Here is a 23,139-nt window from a genome sequence, read left to right on the forward strand (position 1 = left end):
GTTTTTTTTGGGTTCAGAAAGCGAAAATGGTTATCGAAATCGATGGGCCCTCGATTAGATTATTAAATTTACATCCAATGCCTTGCTTTCCTCCGATATGATTCATCAAAGCTGTTTTTTTGTCGAACAGTGTAACTCCCATACATTAGAATTCTTCTCAAAAACACTGTTGCACTTCACTTCAGGGACGAGCACTCCAACCAAAATTTTGATAGCTGCTCCATGTAGCCATCAGATCACTCACGTTCATGCGAGACTATTAAAGCGAATGGAAATTTTACGAGTACGGGACTGGGGTTGACTTCCCTTTTTGTCGTTCCTGACCGTCTGGGTGCGATGGTTATGCTGAAAATTTGCCATCTGGCTCCTTACGGAGCTCATTAGTTAGGTTGTAAATGGAGCTGTGCTGCTGGGTAATTATTGCCGCACATGCAGGTTTACCAATTACCCAACAGACCATCATTTAATGGAGACGCTAGGTCGTTGGTCAAACCGTGCGTCTTCACCGTAACCGGAAAATATTATTTCATTTCGGTAAACGACCCTCCAAGCTCCAATAATCCTTCTCAGATAATCCACTTTTTTACACCAACTAACCGGAAAATCGTACCACCATGCCAAGCACGGAGCATAATAATTGGGAAATCGGTAAATACGAAAGCAACAGATTTTTTGTCCTATCCCCTGAATCGCTGCCGATGGTGGTGGTGGGGCAGGGCTGCAAACAAATTTCTTCCCCTCCCAACCCGCTCCCCAAACAGATGGGTAAAAGAGCCAACAAGCAAGAAAGGGCGCGCTATCGCGAGGATGATGACGGTAGATTAAATAAATAATGAAACTGCCATGAGTAATGACTTTCGTTGCGCGTGACCACGGACCGCGGGAAAAGGGATTTAAGAACGAGAAATTCAAAGATAGGATTAAAACAAAAGTGAGTAAACTGCTTTCCGTGCAATTTCTCTCGTCTTATGGTTGCACTTTCCGCTGTGCAGTCTTCGAACTGTGGGTTGCGAACGGTTTGATAATTATTGGGTGAAATTAGGTGGGAATGAGTTTCCTTTTCAAGGAAAGTACTGTTTTGTTTTATTTTTATCCATATTTTTTCCTTACTTCAGTCCTTGTAAACGTATTTAATGCAGTCTCATCGTTTCATTGCACTGTCGGTAGAAAACAAGTCGATGAAAGTGGTTTATTAACGTCAGAATTGATGCATTGCTTTTTGGAAATGTGCTAGAAAATCGGGGGTCCATTGATTTCAGCAATGTTTTGCCTTTTTATTATGATGGAATTAATTCGGAGACATCTCTTTTAAGAGGGTTAAATAGATTTTTGGATTTGCGCCTTTTTCTTTTCTTTAAATACAACACCGTCGATCTCGACAACAGTAGCTGGAATGTATACGTGGTATCAGAAGTTTGATCATGAGTCATTCACATTCGTGTTGGCCTGGATGTTTGGAATAGAGATACAAATGCTGATTTCGTTTTATGATCCGAGGAACTAGGCCCACCTCTAGGATTTTGTATTGTTCTTCCTATTGTTCATTGAGTATTACTACTTACCTTTCATTTTTTCGAGCTAACATTTCGGATCAATAATGACACAAATGATTCATTTGTTTAAAATTTAATTTCAGTTTCTATTAGCATCAGTTTTGCTTCCTAATTTTCCCTCATAACACCCCGAAAATATGTATAAAAATATCACACATCTTCCGTTCTAACTGACGCCCATATGTCAGACTACCTTCTTTCTCTCTGTTCGGAAGTCAAAGCCTGCTCAGTTGTCGCGTCGCCATGCCGTCGCGTTTGAACATTAAAAAAGTATTGGCATAAACCCATCATCAACGTATTCGTTTTGAATTGCTACATTTATTACATCTAAGCCTGAAACTCTACCCCATCCGGTCAGTCTCCGACCCCCACCCCGGTAACGATCCGCTTCAATCACGTAATCACTCCTCTTCCCACACACTCACGCACACTCTTTTCAGCGCCCCATCTTCCTTCCAACCTACCACCTGTACAAACGGAGAAACGAGAACTCTCGAGCCCTCAAGCCTCCGGGTTGATCATCACTTCCAGATCCGGTACGTGTAGCAGCACGGCCCGACCGGTGGTGGAGCGATGGTGGGACGCAACATCCGGAGGCAGTCGCGGTTCAAGCGGCCACCATTCAGCAGCAGCAACCTCCCTCTCGGTGGTGCCTGCGGTGGTGGCCCTTTATCAGTCCCCATCCATCGCCAGATGGCGATGGTTACCGTTTTGCAGAATCTTCGTCACCGGAACCGTCGTCTGGATGACCCCGTTACTGTCCTTCCAGTCGATCTGGGTTTGTGTTTGCTGTTGCGCCTTCTGATCTCCCCCGTGCACCGGATCTGCCTCGTGGGTGTAGCTGGTATTGAAGCATTTCCTAGCAGAGGGGTTGGGAATATTAGTCTCAAATTGGTATCAGACAGAATAAGTTGTTTGGACACTTACTTCCATAGGACGATCGCTAGCACGATGAGCAATAGGCCGAAGCAGCAGATCACTGCTCCGGCCAGCACTATTAGATCGTAGTCGGCGTAGTGGTGGTACAGCGAGGGAGGTTGCTGCTGATCGCAGTTGGCATGGAGCATAATCTAAAACAGGACAATTACTCAAATATCAAACCGAAGCGACGCCGGATAACTCACCTTTCTCAAGTCCGAATACGGACCCAGAATGACCTTGTTCGGATTGACGACGCTGATGGAGGCTGCCCGAACCTTCAGCTCGTAGCTAGCGTCAGTGGTTAGATTCTGCAGCACAACGGACGTTTCCATGATCGATGCGTTGGCCGAGATGCGAATTTCCCGGGATCGGGTGTAGTCCATGTTACGATAGCTGACGATGTAGTGATTGACGGAGTTGTAAAAGTGCTGTGGAATACGCCAGGCCAGGAACAGGGCATCCTCGGAGTAGCAGGTCAGATTTATGAACCGGGGAGCACTTGGTCCGGCGATGTCCGTTCGGATGGTGACCTCAGCCGGTTCGCCATCATACTTCAAGCTGAAGGCGGCCACGATGATGCGGTAGTCGGTGAAGGGTTCTGCGCATTTGGGGCATGTTTATAATTAGAACTATTTGGAGAGACACATTTGAAAACTTACTCAATGTGGACAGGGTGTAGTAGTAGGCCGAGTTCTGCAAGGCATCGCTCTTCAAAATCGGCAGGTGTAGCAGGGTCTGATTCTGGTACACGTAGTAAACCCGATAACCATGGATTACACCGTTCTTTCGTTCCGGCTCCTGCCAGCTGATGCGGATCGTTGTTGAAGTTACCTCCAGTATGCTGAGATTGCGTGGCCTGCTGGGAACTGTTAGGTGTGGAAGGATGGGGAAACAGCATAAATACCGGCACGTTCTGTGGTTATGAATTTTAATGAACCACCAATCCGAAGTGTGAACATTGGAGTTAAGCGGGTGAGGTTTTATCTATGCAAATGTAAATAATCACCGCTGTTTTGTTCGCTTGCCTTCGCCCGGCAAAAGGATTAATTTGGATGATAGAGAGAGCCCCCGACTCGACTCTTTCGACAAATTAGCCAAAAGTGGAAGGAGCGGCTTAGTAGTGGTTGGGAAAAGGCCGGGCGGCGGCAGTCGTCAATGATGGACGAGCTTTATCAGATAATTAATTTTCTCCCCCCGCGTTGCTTTGGTCTGTGAAGGGATGGGATGGTTCGCGATGGGATCTTCTCGGAATATAAATCAAAAGAAAATTACAAAACTGGAATCGAATTTCGTACAATTGGGGGGCAGAGGTGCGAGTGGTTGCGATGTGATGTGGGGGGAGATGAGACACGATTAGCACCGAGATTACACGGAAAGCGCTTACCTCCTTCGTCCGTCATGACCAGAACTGTGGTCGGTGGGCCTAAGCCTTCCGGATTGAACACTTGGATCGAAACCAGATACTGGGTGTACGTTTCGAGGTGATGGATTTCATGGCTCTGGAAGTGGAAGATGAAAAAGGGATATTTTTAGATAAATTGAAATGTTTAATGGCATTCTTTAAATATAGATGAATGTTAAAGTTAGCGGATATCAAGAAACACGATGATCAAAGAATATTTTTAATAAGCTTTAAGCAGAAAAATTCATGGAAAATAGACGTTTTCGGAGGCTTCCAGTTTGGGTAAATTTCACCATTGTATTTTGTGTGACGAAAATTTCACTTCGCTTTCAACAGGTGCAGATTGCCTGCCAAATAAGATATTTCGATGCGAATTTAGACATTGTGATGTTAGAATCTGTCCCAGTACTCTTGGTCGTCCTGTACTCGTCCATTGTTTCGGTCGCTCCACATTTTCAATTTTTTGTGAAACGAACATTCATTGGGAAGAGAACCAATTAGTCAATTTTTTGTGTAATCCAGTATTTCCGTGTGGTTTGACTATTTTCGCTTAAATTTTATTTTTTTATTTTAATCGTTTTCGGAATTTGTTTCAGTGGTTGATGCATTCGTTTTGTTTCATTTTTCAATGTATGTTCTTAATTTGTTTTAGACATGAATGTTTTCCACTTTTTGCATTTTTCTTGTAATTATGGTAAAGAGGGTAACTCTGTCTAAACTCGGCTTATATCAACAGAAGACAGAATATATATCCGTAAGATTGTAACCCTGTTTCTAATGACCCTGTCACTTCGATTTGTCTATGTATTTTTACCAATTTTCTTCATATATGGCCTGTCTTCAGCCACAGAGGACCAGGCGCCATTTTGAGATATGTGCTGATCCATTGTTTTGCCATTGAATTTTCGGGTTTTTCCATTAATTTCACCTATCCTATAATGTCATTTCTCTACGGTTTTTTTTGGGCCGGTTTCATCGAGAACTCTCACAACAATCAACCGAACTTTAAATAGGGGGCGAAGGGCTTTTCAACTTTATGTGAACCCACCAAATGCGAAATCCAGCATTATTTCACCTTCGATTTTTTTGGCTTTTGTCTTTTTGCGCATTTTTTCAATAACTACGCTGTCGATCTCGACCACACTAGCTGGAATGTATACGTGATATCCGATGTTAAATCGTGGATCCTTCACAATTGCTTTGGCTTGTTTGAAAGGCGAGAAAACGTCGTACAGTGGATAATACATATATTTTGGTGATATATTCCTTATTGTTTTTCTAGCTTTGAATTTTATGTTACCAAAATTTTAGAAAAAATGAAACATTTTTGTGACCCTTCAAAATTTAAGAGGCAAAATGTCACCAGAACAAATGTATACATGGAGAACCAAATGCTTACTTTTCTTTTTCTTACAAAGTTTTGGAAATACCTAAATACGCCAAGCCCTTTTTTAAAAAAAAATGGGGACGCATGGTAGCTTGTATAAAACCTAACTTGGAATAGCTGTCTGAAAAGAAATACATGATAAAGTTTTTGTTCATTAAATTTGCATATAATACTGTAACATTTGCACGGAATTTTTCTATAAAAATTATGCAAATTATTGAAAATTGTGCGAGTTATAGTAAATCTTCGGAAGCGTCTCGAAAAAATGCTGTGTACACCATAGCTCCAATTCTGCTTGACCAATCGTTTTGAAATTTTGCGCAGCTCTTCCTTACATCATACCTTGACTTCTGTTGTAAATCGCAAAGCAACTTTAATTCGACAATTCTTTAGAGATTCACTGTCACTTGTTGAATTTTTAAAATACTAATGCTATTATGAAACACCGTTATCGGGAGTACTCATGCTACTAGACAGCTTCAGTTGGCTGTAATTTTCCGCAATATTTCTACAAAGTTTGCTTATCCTTCCTTTTCTGTTTGATGAACTAGCCGCTTCCCATGACATGTAATGAATAATTTTAGTGTTAACAGAATCACTTCACTAACGAAAAATTCCAATGGAGGATTTAATACAAATGCGCTCTTTTCGTTGCCTGGACTATTTTGGATACGTTCGAAACAATAAACAATGTAGAATTACATTCTGACGAGGAGATGCATAATGAATAAAAAACAACATCACAATAGCATTAAATTGGCTCTATATTTACTCTATAATAGCAAAAAATGCAAATTTAAAACATGCTTGCTTTAAATATCCTTGAGGTTTGTATACATTATGTATGTTGTATAAACGTATACCGAACTGACAATGGGGTGGGCGTAGTGTTATTGGTAAACCGATTGCTTTGTACGCAGCTCATCTGGGTTCGATTCCAAACGCCGCACATAGGGTTAGATTTTTCTAAAGCAATTTTTCTAACCCCAAACAAGAGGCGGTGGGTCTTAAGGTTGGAACCTCTGTAATCGAAATGAAAAAAACTCTTGAACTGCACGTGATAATGCAACCCTGATCATAAACTCGAATGTGCTGGCCATAGGATCGGGAACTTTAGTGACATGTGGGAATTCACTCTCTTCTAGAATGAGAACCGTGCACTGAAAATTAGGAATCACGGTCCGCGCGATCATTTAAGAACATACACGCAATATGCAAAACGTCATACGGTTATAAAATCGAATTTATGTACGGAAATTACATCCATATTGGCACGTGTGATCGAACACATTAACATACAAACGCTCCAGCCTTCCGCAATGATACACAAAGACGATCGCGGTTATGCGCGCATAACCAGGCGCAAATAAATTATCTATATTTCCGCCTTTTCTGATATAATTTATTAATTTCGTTTTAGTTTCGTAATTTGCTTTGTTTCGACCATTTTGTTTTTAAGTTTCCCTTCTAACTTTTTCCATCTCTCCATCTGTGTCATTTTTCTTCGTTCATGTAAAATTCCCGTTCGTTAATTTCCTCTACTATTGGATGTTGCTTGCCTTCATTTTTAATTTGTTTCTTCTATTTAATTATTTTCTTATTTTTTACCAGTATAACTATTACTTCGTATTTTATTGTACCAGTTTGGTCATTTTTGAAATTTTCATTTTTTCAGCAGGTTTTTATTTTTTTAGATTTTTGTGTATTGGTATTTAAAAAAAATTCTCCTTAGTAGAGAAAAATAGTTTTTATCTAGATTTTTCTCCACCAATGACGAATATAGCATAGTGCACTTTTCGACTGCTTTTGGACGTCGTGTTAAGCACATGCAAATTCGCAAGAATGTTTTCGGTTCGGTATGTACTCAATAGCTAGTTAATGTTAAAATGTGACGCTGTGCGAAGCTTGTGAAGCGCTGGCAAAACGTACACCTCAGAAATGACGGGTGACTCACAACCGGGGACACATCCGTATGTTTCGCTCCATACCTAAAATATGTCAATTTTTGGTTTTTATTACATTTTGTCCTATTTCCATTTAATCAATTTCTTCCATTTTCAAATTCATCTTTTCTTCCGTCTGGTTTTTTTTTTCAACATTTCCGATGAATTTTAGTTTTTTCCATTTTCCTATTGTATTTCGTCCTTTTCCCTTTTGACTTCTTCCATCATTTCAAAACAAATCATTGCTTTATTTTGTTCCCATGACAAAAGCCATTTTCTACATTTTTTCTGTTTTTACGTTTTTACAATCTTTTCTATGTCGATTGCTTCCTCGATGAGAATATGAAACAATTTTGAGCGGTCCAAAATAAGCGGTAACTGTACTGAAAACCTTACTTTGTACAACAGACATACTAGCAATTAAACGCGTGCGTGACTTTATGTGCTAGAAAGAGAAATGAGCTGGTTTATCATAATTTATTCCAATAAATTAGAAAGCCTAGAAGATGCTGTAAATGGTCCGGTTTTTGTCACTTCTTACGACGTAGGAGCAGGTCAACCAATTCTTGACACACGGCCTCTAGGCTAAGTTTTTCCAGAGTAAGATAATAGTAATATCAACCTTCAAGTGGACACTAGTACTTTGTGCAGCGCACAAAAAATATTTTGATAGCGGGATATAGATATTGGACAATTCTTTAAGTTTCAAATCTACTGCGAAATAATGAAAGTGTACCGCACGCATCAATGATTCCATTTATTATGATTGGGAATGATATTGTGGTGTAATATCGGTGAGAGTTTGATGGCAAAACAGTTATTGGAATCCGTTAGAACTACTACCTCCCTCCCTCCCCATCATCGCAGTTGTGTGGGTATATAAACATATCCAGGCACTCAGTCCTAGGGTTAAGCGCCAACACACGGTATGCGGTTTTTTTTCATTTCTGTCAAAAAATACCTAAAAAAATTACCAATAAAATTCAAATTGTCCAGCAGGGCCTGGACAAGATCACTCAGTGGCTATAAAATTATAATTTTTCAAGCATCAACCGACGTTTCACTCAGACCAAACTGTGCGTATTTTTACTGCATATTCGACTCTTGATATCAGTTTCATATTGATATCAGTGTCTAGTCCTTCATATCAACACTGCACAAACAAAGCTGCGCTACAAATCACTCAGTAGCTTATCGCTTTAGCACCGCCATGGGGAACTTGGCCCTGTACTCACTGCTCGGTCATCGATGTGGTATGATGTTCGTTATTTGGCTATATGGTTAATGAATTGAATACAGTAGACAATCTAACGAAAGATTATTTCCTCGTCACCCTGGTCTGGTAGATCCCATATAAAGTCTTATTTTGTAGTTTTAGATGTTTTTATAGCTGTGCAATTTTAGACACGGATCGGATGTATGGTCTTTTTAAGGGGCTTTTTGCTATTTGACCCGCTGAAAATTTGCTCGAGACGCTGTTCAGGATTCAGGATAGAATAATCGGAATGCTAGTGGTATTCGTATCAGGATTTGGAAGGAAAGCTTCTCCTGCTCAGAATTCCAATGGCATCTATATCTGAAGTCTGATGGAACGACAACGACGGCAACGTTAAAAAGGCAGTATATCATCGAAATACGCAGAATGTTGACGTAAACTTTCTGAACTGATTTCTATCGGAATTCTTGGTAGGACACTGTCAAAATCTTGAACAAGAATCAATTAGACACGTTAATAGAATTCCATCAGAATCCAGAGCAAACTTTCATTGGAATTTTGGAAAAAAAAATGCTACGCCGGATTGTATCATAATCCTTTCGTAAGAGCTTTTCACGTTGATACACAAAGACGATAGCAATAGCAATCATCTACGCACATCTGCGCTCCAGTTTACGAAAACACAAAAACGCCCGGATGACTTAGAGAACGCTATAGTACCTATAATCTGATTAACGTGGTCTCAAGTGCGGACAAATAAATGCTCATTGTCATGTAATGGTGACGTCCATACGCCCGCATATCTGAACATGGCACTCAATATCACAATCAGAATTACGGCCCGCTACAAGTGGCCTTAGGCAGTTTTTTAATGGGTGACATTTCCCGCCTCATCTGCAATTGTAGTGAGTGATTCTGAAGAGGAGCCCTTCCAAGAACCCTGCTCGATAGCTCCAGTAGGACAACTCTCAAAACAAAAATTCATATCATCGAACGTATACCATTATCGAACGCATTGAATCAAATCATTCTAGTTCACAGCGCAGTTTGCTAGCTTTTCACAACAACGAAATTGAAAATTTCACCAAACCGTACTAATTTACGATTCTGCTAAATTCCACTTAAATCATAACTCACACTGCTACCGCTGAAATCAGTTCCAGCTGAAAGACCACCTGCATTAATCTTTTCTTCTGAAACGAGCACTTAAAATCCGACCACGTGCCTTCCTCCGTCACCGCCAAAATCCCCCCATCATCTACCCGTCACTAATTAGATCTCTCGAAGCAAGATAATACCTCTAATTGAGCGAAAGTGGGAAGAAAATGGTTTGCTACCGTTGAGAACAGCAGCATCAAGACCATCTGATACCCTGGGAATGCCTAGTTCTAGCAGCATCCCATGGCATCGACTATCTTTTTGATCCTTTCACCAACCCATCCGCACTCCACTTGCCATCTACGTGAGCTAACTCTTCTCAGCCGAAGCGAAAGGATTAACTGCTCATAAGGCGTGATGAACGTGCAGCATACATCAAACATCAAAACCCCGGTTGGTACTAGCGTCTAGCAGATAGCAAAGATGTGACAAACTGTCTCAAGGAATCTCACTCAGCCCGTCGTCTCAGGGAGGCGAAAATCGACTTGAATCGCCCGCGTAGTTACGGTACAAAAGGGGGTTTCATAGCGCATAGCTACCATGTATGTATATACGAGCGCAGCAAGCAGAGGCAGGCCATGCGAGTTCAAGGATTTTCGTTTCCATGGGAGCAGATTGTATGGGTGTTGTCTGTGATGCTCGAGAAAATGTGCGACTAGGCAATCGTCTGTGTTCACTTTTACCGTGGCATGCGTTGCTGTGTAATTTCCACTTTTGACATTGTACTGCAATTGGACAATGCGGATTTACTCAGACAAACTTGGAAAGGAATATGCATATCTCTTTTATTAGTTTGCCTATTAATTTAGATATATCGTCAGTAACTAGTACCCAAGTTGGAGCTAGTTACTGACGAGATGAATTCGAAACACAAAAATCAAACTTAATTCTGAAAAATAAACCTTAAAATTAAAGAAAATTCCATCATTCCGACGTCATAAATTTGCCTTCTCCCCTCGAACCAACACCAACTGGCTGTAACTCACACCCTCAGGGCCCAGGTGGCTTTAGTTCCACCAACGGCAGCGCCAGCTCTACGGCGTGCCACGAATGGAAACGACTTCTCACCACAACCTACCCTGAATAATCTTATCGGAATCCGGTGCGGTGAATCGAACCAATTCACCAGTCAGTCACCACCGGGTTTGAATGGGGCGCATCCCGTGCGTGGCCGACAGTAATATCAATTTCCCGAATCAAATACAGGGGCTTGGCTTTTCGGCGCGGGTGCTCCGACAAACAAACCCTAATTCCGCAAGCGGCCTGTTGATTATACCGACCATCATCACGGATTGACCAGTGGTGTAGCACACTCATTAATATATGGCCCTATTTCGTCGAACAAAAAAAAAATCAACTCTTCCGAAGGAAGCAGCCTATCGAGCGGTTTGCGGCAATGGCTATCGCGAGTGGAATCGATTCGAAAACCCCGACCGGGAGAATTTTCTATTAGTTTTGATGGGTTTTTCCTGTGGCTGGGATTGCCATGGGTGGGTCCCCCGGCCTGATGCCGCCGCCGGAACGAATCGAGTTGAGTCGATGTTTACAATGGCAATTGAATGGGTCGTTGACATGAAAACATGATTCTTTCGATTTCCGTACCGCGCCTGACCCACGATTCATGTGTATATACATGGTGTAGGGGGGAGGGATGGTCGGGATAGTCGTAACCCAAGCATTATCCTATTTTCCGAGCGGCTTAACGGATCGTTTGCCCGATAGTGATCGGTGTAATTTATTGGTTTTTGTCAGTCAGTCGGACTGTTTGACAAAGCGTTCCGGAGTAACCTGGTGTCGCGGGGATTAGTTCCGGAACGGAGCGGAGGGAAGGGGGATAGTGGTTTGCCTCTGTGTGCTAAGTGGAAATAACTGGATGACGGTACCTGTGTCGATTGGACCGATACTATCTTTGTGGTTTAGTGGTTGTTATTCGGCACGTGATTTGAGTTTTCGACGGAAGTGGTCCGGGCTTATCTCGATAGTGGTGGGATTGTGTGGGATTTTGCGCCATAAAACAATCATTACATTGCGCTGTATCGGCGAATCGAATCGCTTCAATGGGGGATATCGAACTCCGGCAGTGCTTGTTTTCAGTTAGCAACTTAAAGCTGGCTTTTCGCACCGAATTCGATTTTTTTTTGAATAGTTTTTGCGGTTACAGAGGTAAATTTTTTCAAGATGCTGGGGATCAGTTTGTTCGATTGCCGCAGGGGTTTTTTTCGCGTCGCAGCATTAATTTTTTCATTGTACAAGAAGAAAACAATGCTCAAACTACTTAATGCACGTATGAAGATCAAACTGCTTCGTGAAAATTCTGTCACCAATCTGCAAAGTACTGGAAATCTTCTGCGGAAATTACTTGAAAAAGGAAGCTATGTGACAAGTATATTTTTGAAGTGACATAGAATCTCTTTGAATAAATCAAAAAAAAAATAACGAATAATTTTATGAATAAAAGGCGATGTTAAATTAGTTTGTGAATGTGCAGTCATTTTGCATAAAAGAAATGTTATTCCCACTTTTATTGTTTCAATTTAAACAGGGATATGGGAAACGTAACAAAAAACATACTGACAGAAGTCGATTTATAATACATATCCAGTTTTTGGTTTTGCTCTGGATTTGGTAAGGAATCGTTAGAGTCATTTGGCGAAATAGTAGTTTCCATACCAATTTTAGTTCTAGTTTGCGCACAAATTTTTTGTCATAAGAAAGCTAGAATGGTTATTTTACCGATAAGAACTTGGTGGTTCCACCATTCCATGCAAACAACTTTATCTCCAGACGTAGTAGGTGTTAGCTCGAACGATCTCGCAACGAGCCGTTTCAGAATAAGGGAAACCTAGCGCTACATTCCGCGATTATTTTCTCGTCAGCAATCTCCGCTAGATTATAATAGAAGCACCCAATTAAATCCAGATCTATAGCCAAAGTTTCGATTATTTTTACTTAACAATTTCTTTGATAGGGTTTGAGGCAGAATTAGGCTAGGTATCTCACGTGTTTTCCTATTACATACCGTTGCTGAATGGTTACTATTGCTGTTATTGCTATTATTGTTTCCATTGCCGATTTTCACATACAATCATTGTATGCGATTCTAAAAATTCTTGTAAGAAGCAACCTAACAAGCTCATGTTTGGCACGAGATTTATGAAGCCAATTATTCTTTGATCGAGCGTTGTTCGGAAAAGCTTAATTTTCGTACCGATCTTGTGAGTATGGCAAAAAGTGAAAAGAATTGAGTAATGTTGAATATTTAAACAACTATATGAGCATATAATGCAATAATTGATTCATCATTGGAAAAAACAGAGACATATGAGTATCCTTTGAAATGTATTGGGTGGGGAGAGTGGGAATACCAGCTCCCTATTCATAACATTGCGCGAAAAATAGGCGGGCTCATCTCGCTTGAAATAGAATTAATTGATATTAATTACGTCATTGGAAAGAGAATCTTTGTAATGCCCGTGGAATGCGCATAAGTTTATCCGCTTACGGGCCCATCTGTTTCTTTTTTGGTTTTTAAGCCAGTGACGGATTGAGTACGATGGGTATTTGTAGCTTGAACAATTAATTCTAGGGAGACTGTCCATTACAACTGGTTGTTTCCCTGCAACAATGGGTTCGAAATCATATCTTAATCAAGTTTGCGTACAAGTTATAATACGCTTTTTATGCAAGTTTGCGTATACAAATGCTTACAAGTTCGCGTTCAAGTTTTCATACAAATTTGAGATCAAGTTTGTGTGGAAGTTTTTTTGCAGACAAGGTAGAGTTCAAATTCGCGTGCAAGTTTGTGTACATTGCACATATAAGTTTGATTACCAAAATGCTTACAAATTAGCGTACAAGCTGAGTTCCAAATTGCAATTAGAAATGAGTTCAAGCTAATCGAGAAAAATACTTTCCTGTTCAGGTTAAATTTTGTATACAAGTTTGAGTTCAATATTGCTTAGAGAGTTGTGTACAAGTTTGCGTACATAGTTTCATACAAGATTTCCTACCAAAATGCTTACAAGTTTCCGTTCAAATGTACTTACAAATTTGCTTAAAGGCTTTGAGTTTTAGTACTAATTTGCTATAATTTTGAGCTTACAACTTTAGGTACCTTTTTTAATACAAGTTTGTGTACAAGTTTACATACAAATTGGATTCAAACTTTCCTGCATGTATGAGTCCAAGTTTTCACACAAATTTACTTTTTTACACGTCTATGCATTCATGCATCCATATTTGAATACAAGGTTAAGTTCAAATTTGCGTACAAGTTTGTGTTTAAGATAATGTACACTTTTCACACAAAATTGCGCATAAAATTTTTCGCATGCATGTTCCCTGGGCTTTGAGACTTCAGAACTGGGAGTGTCACTTTCCAGGACTCCCGAAGATGATAAAATAGTAGATGATCTTTGACAGCCCCAAGGCGTGAGCTTCAGGTAGTGGAAAGGAGTGAAGGAAGATGATGCTGATCCGACCGACAGTAGAAACCTTAGACTGGTGATTCGATGACATGCAGTGGGAAGAACGAAACCTCCACTATCTACAACAAAAACAATTAAAATCATAAGGCCTATTTAATTGTCACTCTTCTTCACTGCTTGAATAAATGTATGGACGGAAACTTTGAAAGTTCTTAAGAATTTTCAAATCCAGGCGGACAAAATCGTCAACAAACAGGCATTAACAAGTCAAAAAAAAAATAAAGAAATGGTAACGCTAGCACACGTGATAATCCATAACATACAGATGCTTGAACCCTTCGCGATTACATATCGCATACCTACACCCGCGATCTCTCAAACATTAAAATATGAGTTAATAAACATTTTAGCACAATTTACAAACGCTGTCTTAAACATGAACCTACAAACGCACGTGCTGGCACGAGCATGAATCGATCATGTCCGAAAATTTCTACCCTTGGTCCTAGCAACCTAGGCCCATGCATTCAGTTGGATCAATAAAAAATAACGCTCATATCCAATAGATAACACATTCCATGATGACAAGGCCGGGAACTCACTCTTTTTTTAAATTTGGACAGTGTATTGAAAATTAAGTATCATTCACGGTGCGCGCGATCGTTCAAGAACACACGCGAACATTCGAATGGTCACACGGTTATAAAAACAAAATTATTCACGCGAAGTCACATACACACTAGCACACGCGCGATACAAACACCGACGCGATCGAACATGTTAACATACAAACGCTTGTGCTCTTGACGATGATACACAATGACTCAATCGTGATCATCCACGCACATCTGCTCCCAAGTTTTCGAAAATACAACAACGCCTCGATGATTTAGTGAACGCTACTGCATCTATAATTTGATCAAGGCGGTCTCAAGCGCGAACATATAATCGCTAACCTCCACGCAATCATGAAATCCCTTGCACTCGCACATCCAAACCGTACCCTCAATATCACAATCGGAATCACTGCCCGTTGAAATTGGCCTTAAGCAGTGTTTTATTGGGTGACATTTTCCGTCTCATCTGTAATTGGAGTTAGTGATTCTGATGGGGAGGCCTTCCGGGAACCCAGCTCTACCGATTCAGTAGGTCTACTCTCAAAACAATATATCATACGCCCTCCGTTTATGTCCAAGATTATGTACAAGCCTTCGTTCAAGTTTTCATACAAGTTTACGCACACGCTTGCGTACAAGGCTGCTTAAAAGCACGCAAAAACGAAACTTAAATCGTGAATGGAGCAAATTTGTTGCCTATGAAAACGTTTGCAAATATACTTAAAAGTGTGTGTTCAAGCTTTCATGCAAGGTTCATTCTAACGTGCATGCAAGTTTCAGTCCAACTTGTACTTAACACTAATTAACACTTTTTAATACAAGTTTGGCTACAAAAGTGCTTGCAAGTTTTAATTCCAAAGTTTGAGTTTTGAATTTCCGCCATGTATAAGTTCAAATTTGCGCATAAGCTTACGTCCACTTTTCAATACAAGTTTGCGTGAAAACATGCTTACAAGTTTGAGTTCAAATTTGCATACATGGATAAATGCATAATTTCCTTCAAATCTGCTTAAAAATGCTTACAAGTTTGAATTCTAATTTGCAAGTGCAAGTTGAGTTCCAATTTACAAGCAATTTGCGTAAATTGTTTTCATGCAGGTAAAGTTTGCTAACAAGTTTGCAATTAGTTTTAATTTGCATACAAGTTTACCGATAAAAATTAGAGTTCAATTTTGCATACAAATTTGAGTGCCGCCAACTTGTGTACGTAAATAGTTTCATACAAGTTTTCCTAAAATGCCTCCAAGTTTGCGTTCAAGGATACATACAAATTTGAGTTGAAATTTGGATCCAACTTTAAGTTTGAATCTGCGCATAAGTTTACACTCCCCTTTTTCACACGAGCTAATGCTCAAGTTAACATACATGATTACGTACAAGTTTACTTGCACTTTTGAGTTCAAGTTTATTCATTGGTTTGCCTACAAATTTGCGTACACGTTTTCATACAAAATAGAGTTCAAATTTGCATACAAGTTTAAGTGTTGGTTGTTCGCGTCCACTCTTTCATTCAAGTTGTACCACAAAAATGCTTACAAGTTTGAGTTCCAATTTTCTTCCTGGATAGAGATAAAAGCTACAAAATTTAGAAGAACATTCGTCGAATTTGAACGAAGGAAGGCTTCAAGGTATTGATTGAGTTGTTGCTTCCACGTTTCCGGGTACAATAATATGTCGTCATCGACACATTAATCGAGCTATTTCTAAATTATTCGAAAAAGGAAAAATTTGATATAATATTACAAAATTTATACGACATTACCCATGAAAAGCAAAAACGGGCCTCTCCCCCTACCAACGACTTCCTTGTTTCTATCGATTCTCGTGATAAAATCATTAGTGCTGGCAATTAACATAACCTATAACCAACGAAAACGATAAATTATCGCCATCAAGCACGAAGCCCGTTTTCCATCTCTTCAAAATGGTCCCCCCGTACCTGACCGACAGCGCACTCCCCACCGGCTGACAGCCAACAAATGTCCGACCATTAATCGAAATTGATTCACCTTTCGGCACGTAGCAACACCGAATCAAAGCACCAATACGCTGCGGTTTGTCAGCACTGGTACAGCCAGGCGGGTGTCACCAAACAATCTCCAGTGTTCCCCCGGAGCGATTTGTTCTTACAAAACTGTCGGTCGGTCGGTTGGTCTCAATCGGTTTCTTATCCGACACCACCCGGTGGGAATCAATCTTTTTTTCCCTCTATTTTTCGTTCGTTTCGTTTCGTCGATTCCCACCGAATCCGTTTTTGTCCGTTTACTGAAGGGAAAAAGCAGAACCTACCTCTACGGAGCTGTCGCGGATGTAAATCTCCTTCACGTCATCCGGATTGCGATCCCGGGTACGGTATGTGATTCGATATCCAAGGAACTCGCCAAGTATGGTGTCCGGGGGTGGCGGTTTCCACGAGATGTACAGCGAGGAAGCGCTAGTGTTGTGTGCGATGGTTGTCACCGGTTTGCCCGTCGGAGCTGTTGGGAAATAAGCATAAAAATCGGATTAGAATGTGGGGCTCCAACTTTACGCCGATATTTATAAGCCATTGCGATTTTGCTGGTTGTCATGGTAGGCAATGATTGATAATTTGACGCTGGTTCGCTGTGTCTACTTTATGTTAAAGATAACATATCAAGAAGACTGTCAAATTCGTCAGAATTCAGAAGACAGTAACAGCAACATTTATTTTAGACAAATCGAAATGTTTCATTCAATCAAAAATACCATTAAAACATTAACCGTGTTGAATCTACTGAACATAAAGTCATCATTCACTCGTAGTTCAGGGGCGGAAGAACATCCAAACTATTCCGTTGTACTACACTTCCCATGCTATGAAACCGAGCAGGGAAACCGAATTTCGCTCTGCTCCGGTTTATCGAAACCGGGAAAAACCACCACCCACCCACGAAGTTGAACCACGAAATTTGAGCGCATCGAATGCTAACCAGCAGGAAAAAGGCAGCAGGCGAAAACAGCGCGCACCAAAAGTTGGTTTCCTATTATTGTCTGACCGAGCTCGAGGCCCCACACAGCACCCGAACATTTGTTTAATCAAAATTCTTTCGAATGCATTGACCACGATTTTCTATGCATTTTATGTGGTTCCTGGCGAGGAATGGGGGAGGGGGGGGGGGTTGAGTGGAAAGTTTTTCCGGTTGGATCCGGTCGAGGCTTCAATTCCAGCTAAAAATCGTTGGATGTCAGCAGGGTGTCCCATTTTAGGAACAGTACAGTAGCTATTGTTTGAGAATTGAAATTATCGACCTTTGTTTTCTTCGAGAAAAGTGATTTTTTGGGATAGGTACGTATTCTTTTTGTTTGAGGGATTAAACTCAATTCAAATGCAAGTCTAAAATCGAAACCGCGAATTTAAATAACATGTTTCTCTCTTCTCTTCACTTTCCACTTTACCTTTTAATATTCATTCCTCACTACTCACCCAATCCTGATCTGACCTTACATCTATTTCCAATCCATTTTTCACATTCTAGCATTTCACTTTAGGTTTTCCCTTCATATTTTTCACTTATCACTTGTCACATGTCATTTGCCACTTGTCACGTGTCACTTGTCGTTTGTAACTTGTCACTTATCACTTGTCACCTTGTCATTTGTCACTCGACACATGTCACTCGTCACTCGTCAGCCGTTACTTGTCACCCGTTCTTGTCACCCGTCATTTGTATCCCGTCACTTGTCACCCGCTACTTGTCACCCGTCACTTGTCACTGAGGCCACATTCACACAGTCACGTCACTTAGTGATTAGAAGGAAATTTCCTTCTAGTCACTATGTGACGTGACTGTGAGAATAAAGCCACTTGTCACTTTTCGCTAGTCACGTGTTACTTGTCACATGTCACTTTTCACTTGTCATTTGTCACTTGTCACTGGCTACTTTTCATTTTTCATTTGTTCATTTTTAATTTCTCATCTGTTAATTTTTTCCTTTAATCATTTTTGATTTATTTTTACCATTTTTTTTGTTAACCATTTTTGTTAACGACCTATTGAGTTAATTTGTCAACAGTTTTTTCGGCATTTAATTAGCAAGGGACTGGAAGGTGAAGTATATTTTTCAATATTTAGAGCCATAGTACTCAAGGGAGAGCAAGGTGTTGAAAGGAGAAAGTTTAGAAAAGCGTGGAAGGATCATATATGCAAGCTTAGAGCTCACCGGCGACTTAACCCTTTGTCTGCTACCGTAGTGGTCAGGGTCTTTTGGCATTAGAAATGCGAATCACCTGAGTCTACGGCATGTCCGAACAAGCGTAAAGTAACTTGTTACTTCATGCTGTCGGAACCGACAAAAAGTTAAGTCACGGTAAACTTCCACACTAAGCATTTGCGACGTTGAAACTCATTGAATAAGCCAGTCTCAGCCACGCTGAGACAGTCACAATAGTCGATAAAATAAAATCACTCAGGCAGGCAATTGGTGAGGGAACAAACAAAACTGGCTCATTCAATGAGTTTCAACGTCGCAAATGCTTAGTGTGGAAGTTTACCGTGACTTAACTTTTTGTCGGTTCCGACAGCATGAAGTAACAAGTTACTTTACGCTTGTTCGGACATGCCGTAGACTCAGGTGATTCGCATTTCTAATGCCAAAAGACCCTGACCACTACGGTAGCAGACAAAGGGTTAAGTCGCCGGTGAGCTCTAAGCTTGCATATATGATCCTTCCACGCTTTTCTAAACTTTCTCCTTTCAACACCTTGCTCTCCCTTAAGTACTATGGCTCTAAATATTGAAAAATATACTTCACCTTCCAGTCCCTTGCTAATTAAATGCCGAAAAAACTGTTGACATTTTTGATTTGTTCATTATTTCATTTGTTTATTTGTTCATTTGATAATTGGTTCGTTTGTTCATTTGTTCATTTTTCATTTTTGGCTTTTTCTTTTTACATTTTTCATGTTGGTCCTGTAGAGTCAAAGGATGTAAAAATTGCAAGTTTGGAACTTCAGTGGATTCAGAGTTAAGTGACTAAGTTAAGTGACCATTGAGGACTTATAGATTCATCGACTTTGAGATTTGAGAAGTTGAAAACTTGGACACTTGGCCACTTGAAGATTTGCCAATTTGAAAACTTACAGATTTTGGGTTTTTTGGCTTGTAGTCTTATAAACTTAAAGCCTGGTGACTTGGATACTAAGGCACTTGAGGTCTTAGAGACTAGGAGACATAGGAACTGGAAGTTTTGGAGTCGTTTAAGTCGTGCCTATTATGCAGATCACGAAAGCTGTACCACCATATAACTATTTTTTGGTCACTTATTTTAACAAAGTTAGAAACTTTTTAATTTTTCGAACATTATCTTTTTGGGAATCTGTGAACTCACGGACGTATGGACCTTGAACCTTTTAACCTGTGGACTGCCAGCTAATTTTCATTAGGCAGTGTGAAAGTTTCTCGATAATTGCTTCTCTTCCCACAGACCTCATTCCCAACTGAACCATCAAATCATCAGTATAGAACTCAAATATTGATCAAAAAGCTTTTCCCATTTCTAATCCCCACGATATAACAACTCACCTTCTCGTAGCGTGACGAAGTAGTATGACTCCTTGGATGGCGGGCTCCGGCCCAGCTCGTTGATAGCAATTATTCGAAAGCTGTACACCGTAAACGGCAACAGTCCGCTCACCTGGTACGAGGTGCTATTGTCCTTGGTCTTTAGTGGAGTCACCTCGTCCCAGTCTCCGTTTTCACCGACCCTGTTTTGTTCGGAAGAGAGTAAAAGAGAATAACAAAAGTGAAAATGGCAATTAGTTGTTACCTGTATATACGTACGTAGGTGTTGTGCAGCGGGAGCCTGTTGCAGGAATTATCCATAATTCTGCACAAGAGCAAACAAACGGCATAGCCGGAAACCCCGGCTAGTACTAGCCACTCTTCAGCAAAGGGTAAACCTCGCATTGATTAGAATATTAATTATTGTCGACTTATGCTGTTGTTTGTGTGCAGGGCGGAGGCACCGGTGTACGGTTGCTCTCCCAGAGGAGATGTCAACAAGCTTGTAATAAATGGTACCGGTTTGCAGGTCTGACCGGGCTACTAGATTTATACCAACCGCCACCACAACTAGTGAGATTCATTCGACAAAGGCCAACTTTTCAACTTGCCAATAGTTTATTGTGGTAACCAGGAAGATCCTTTTGCGTTTCTGTTGGTCCTGTAGCTGCCGCTGCTTTAGAAGCGACATTTGAAACGGTCGGTTTGTTTACTTTCATTGGGGAAAAGCCAAACTTATTAAATTGAATGTTTTTATCATGGCATTTCTCTCCTGGGAAACTAGCTTCAATGATTGCTACTACATCGGGCAAGGAAAGTGTTGGCGAATTTTGCAATCACGATCTTTAACTTGTTATTAAAAGGTAGTATTCTTGTTTAAAAAATCCAGCTCTTTTCAATATGGCACGACTATTCGGTGTTAATCAGAACACCGTTTCCCCCCAACAAAACATCGTCTGGCAACACTTGAGCTCGAGTGGCAAGCCACTTTTGCATGCCTGGCAGTTCCTCTCCCATTCAGCCTAACTGGGCTGTGAGTGATGTGGCTTTTTCCAACTGTGACGTACCGTTGAATGAATAAATTCCTACCGCGCTCTCTGCACACGTTGAAATGAAACAGTATTTTTGAAGCCTTCAGTAGTCCATGGCCAGACGAGCGTAACCCTTTTCTGCACCTAATGCTGATTTTATTGCAGTTTCAGGAAATGAGAAAATGTCAAAGAACGAAATTTCTTGAAACATTCAACATACTAACCACCCCGGACCAGTAAAGGGTTAAGCAGCCGAGCAGAATAAAACAGCCCGTTCAAGAGAAATGCAAATGTCAGCGTACATTTGGTTGAAAAATGTTTGGCCACCAAAGTGCTGAAAAGTGTTTGAAGCTAGGTTGTTCCCCATTTTACAACTCCGCCTTCGGGCCCGCTCTCTTCAACCATTTTTCATCCCAGCGTTGAAGAATTGAAAACAATCGTAAAGTTTGCACAAAGGGTGAATGTATGTGTGCCTATAAACGTGCACGTGGGTGTGTGAGAATTTGAATTTCCGTTCGCCTTGGTACAGCCGCATCCACCTTAACTAGAGTTAAAACGAACTGTTTTTTATGAGGACTTTTCCGGTGTCGAAAGAAGTTCTTCACCGGCAGAGAGTTCTGCCGGGAGAGAGAAGATCCACCGGGGAAGGTTACGCCTGTCTTTCCTACTGACTGCAGTGAACCAATTTACCAACTGATTTTGGCGGCTTTTGTAGGATTAGCCTTTGAAGAGTAGATTGCCGTTGCGAAAGTGTATCGTGTCGGTTTCTCAACAAAAATTTTCACTGGGAAATTTTCTCACGACAGCAGCTCTTAATTTGGAATTCAGTTTAATCAATTCTAATAATCTTCCGATTGTGGGTTGCTCTGTACTGTAGGAAAATTGTTTCTGTGGATTTTGCGTTTTATATTTTAAAGCCATTGTCGATGTCTTCACATTGCTTCAGGACATCCCTTATAGTTCTTGGATCTTTATCGCGTCTGTGTGTCAAAATAGTAACATTGATGTGGCAAAGGATGTATATTTAATGAAAAATCGATTCCGAAACTGACGATCACGCTCTGATTCCATATGATGCGGGATACGCTGGAGTTTTGTTTCACAATTTAATCATAGTCACTTTAGTTTATCATATTGAATCTCAGGATATTTGAGGAGAACTAAATCTCTTTTGTTAATTCAAAATCCTGCAAAGTATTCAATAAATTTTAGTATTGGGGAAGTAACCCCATGAACTGTCCGTATCATGACTCGGAAGGAAGACCTTCGGTTACCATCTTAACCTAACTACAACATCTCATGGTTGCGATCTGAGTCGTTGGATCGTGATGGATTGATGGATCGTGCCAGGATGGGACATAATGTAGAAAAATGAATCTTAGATAGAAATGTATAGTAGAAGTCGTTGCCCAGTCTAATCCACATATTGGAGGCGCAGATGTAGGTTGTAAGTATCGAATACCTTATAAGAAGTATGTTCATTCATGTAAAATGTCCTTATTTTATTTTTCAGAATGGTCGCGATTGAGGAAGTTATGGAAATGCTAGTCAACTACGACAACATATGACAATTGTTGCCAGAGGATGGAAACGCTTGATACCAATTGGAAATAGAAATTATTGAGAAATTGTTACTGAATTACTGATATCATGGCGGACATCTCTTCATATATTACTGAATCCGTTATCATCACAATGGGATAACACCTTAAGAAATTGCAAAAAAAAAATATCTAGAAGTGTCGCTGCCCAGAATAATTTCCGAGCTGTAGACTATGCGAGCATGTAAGTATTTTAAATTTTTTATTTAATTCAAAATATTGAAATGGCCGAAATTGTAGAAAGTCATGGGACCATTGGCGGAATGTGGATGGTGCATTGCACAAATATTCTTCCTTCATTAATATGTCCATAGGACTTTAAAGTCTGCTTGGTCACACAAGATGAGGGAAAAGTCCAGCT

The 23,139-nt window shown here is 40.5% G+C and overlaps 1 protein-coding gene across 1 annotated transcript in view; it reads right to left on the reverse strand.

Moving 5' to 3' along the window:
- Positions 1 to 1,610: 1,610 nt before the first annotated feature.
- LOC131676933 (protein sidekick-2-like) overlaps positions 1,611 to 23,139 on the reverse strand; it is a 152,211-nt gene continuing 130,682 nt past the window's right edge. Inside the window, exons 5-11 of the mRNA XM_058956346.1 lie at positions 20,168 to 20,349; positions 16,914 to 17,101; positions 3,859 to 3,973; positions 3,134 to 3,340; positions 2,678 to 3,072; positions 2,481 to 2,623; positions 1,611 to 2,412 (exon numbers count right to left, since the gene is read on the reverse strand). Coding sequence (XP_058812329.1) covers positions 2,226 to 2,412; positions 2,481 to 2,623; positions 2,678 to 3,072; positions 3,134 to 3,340; positions 3,859 to 3,973; positions 16,914 to 17,101; positions 20,168 to 20,349 — 1,417 coding nt within the window. The 3' untranslated portion in view covers positions 1,611 to 2,225. The remainder of the gene's footprint in view (positions 2,413 to 2,480; positions 2,624 to 2,677; positions 3,073 to 3,133; positions 3,341 to 3,858; positions 3,974 to 16,913; positions 17,102 to 20,167; positions 20,350 to 23,139) is intronic.

Source organism: Topomyia yanbarensis, chromosome 1 (assembly GCF_030247195.1).
Source record: "Topomyia yanbarensis strain Yona2022 chromosome 1, ASM3024719v1, whole genome shotgun sequence".
Classification (NCBI taxonomy): Eukaryota; Metazoa; Arthropoda; class Insecta; order Diptera; family Culicidae; genus Topomyia; species Topomyia yanbarensis.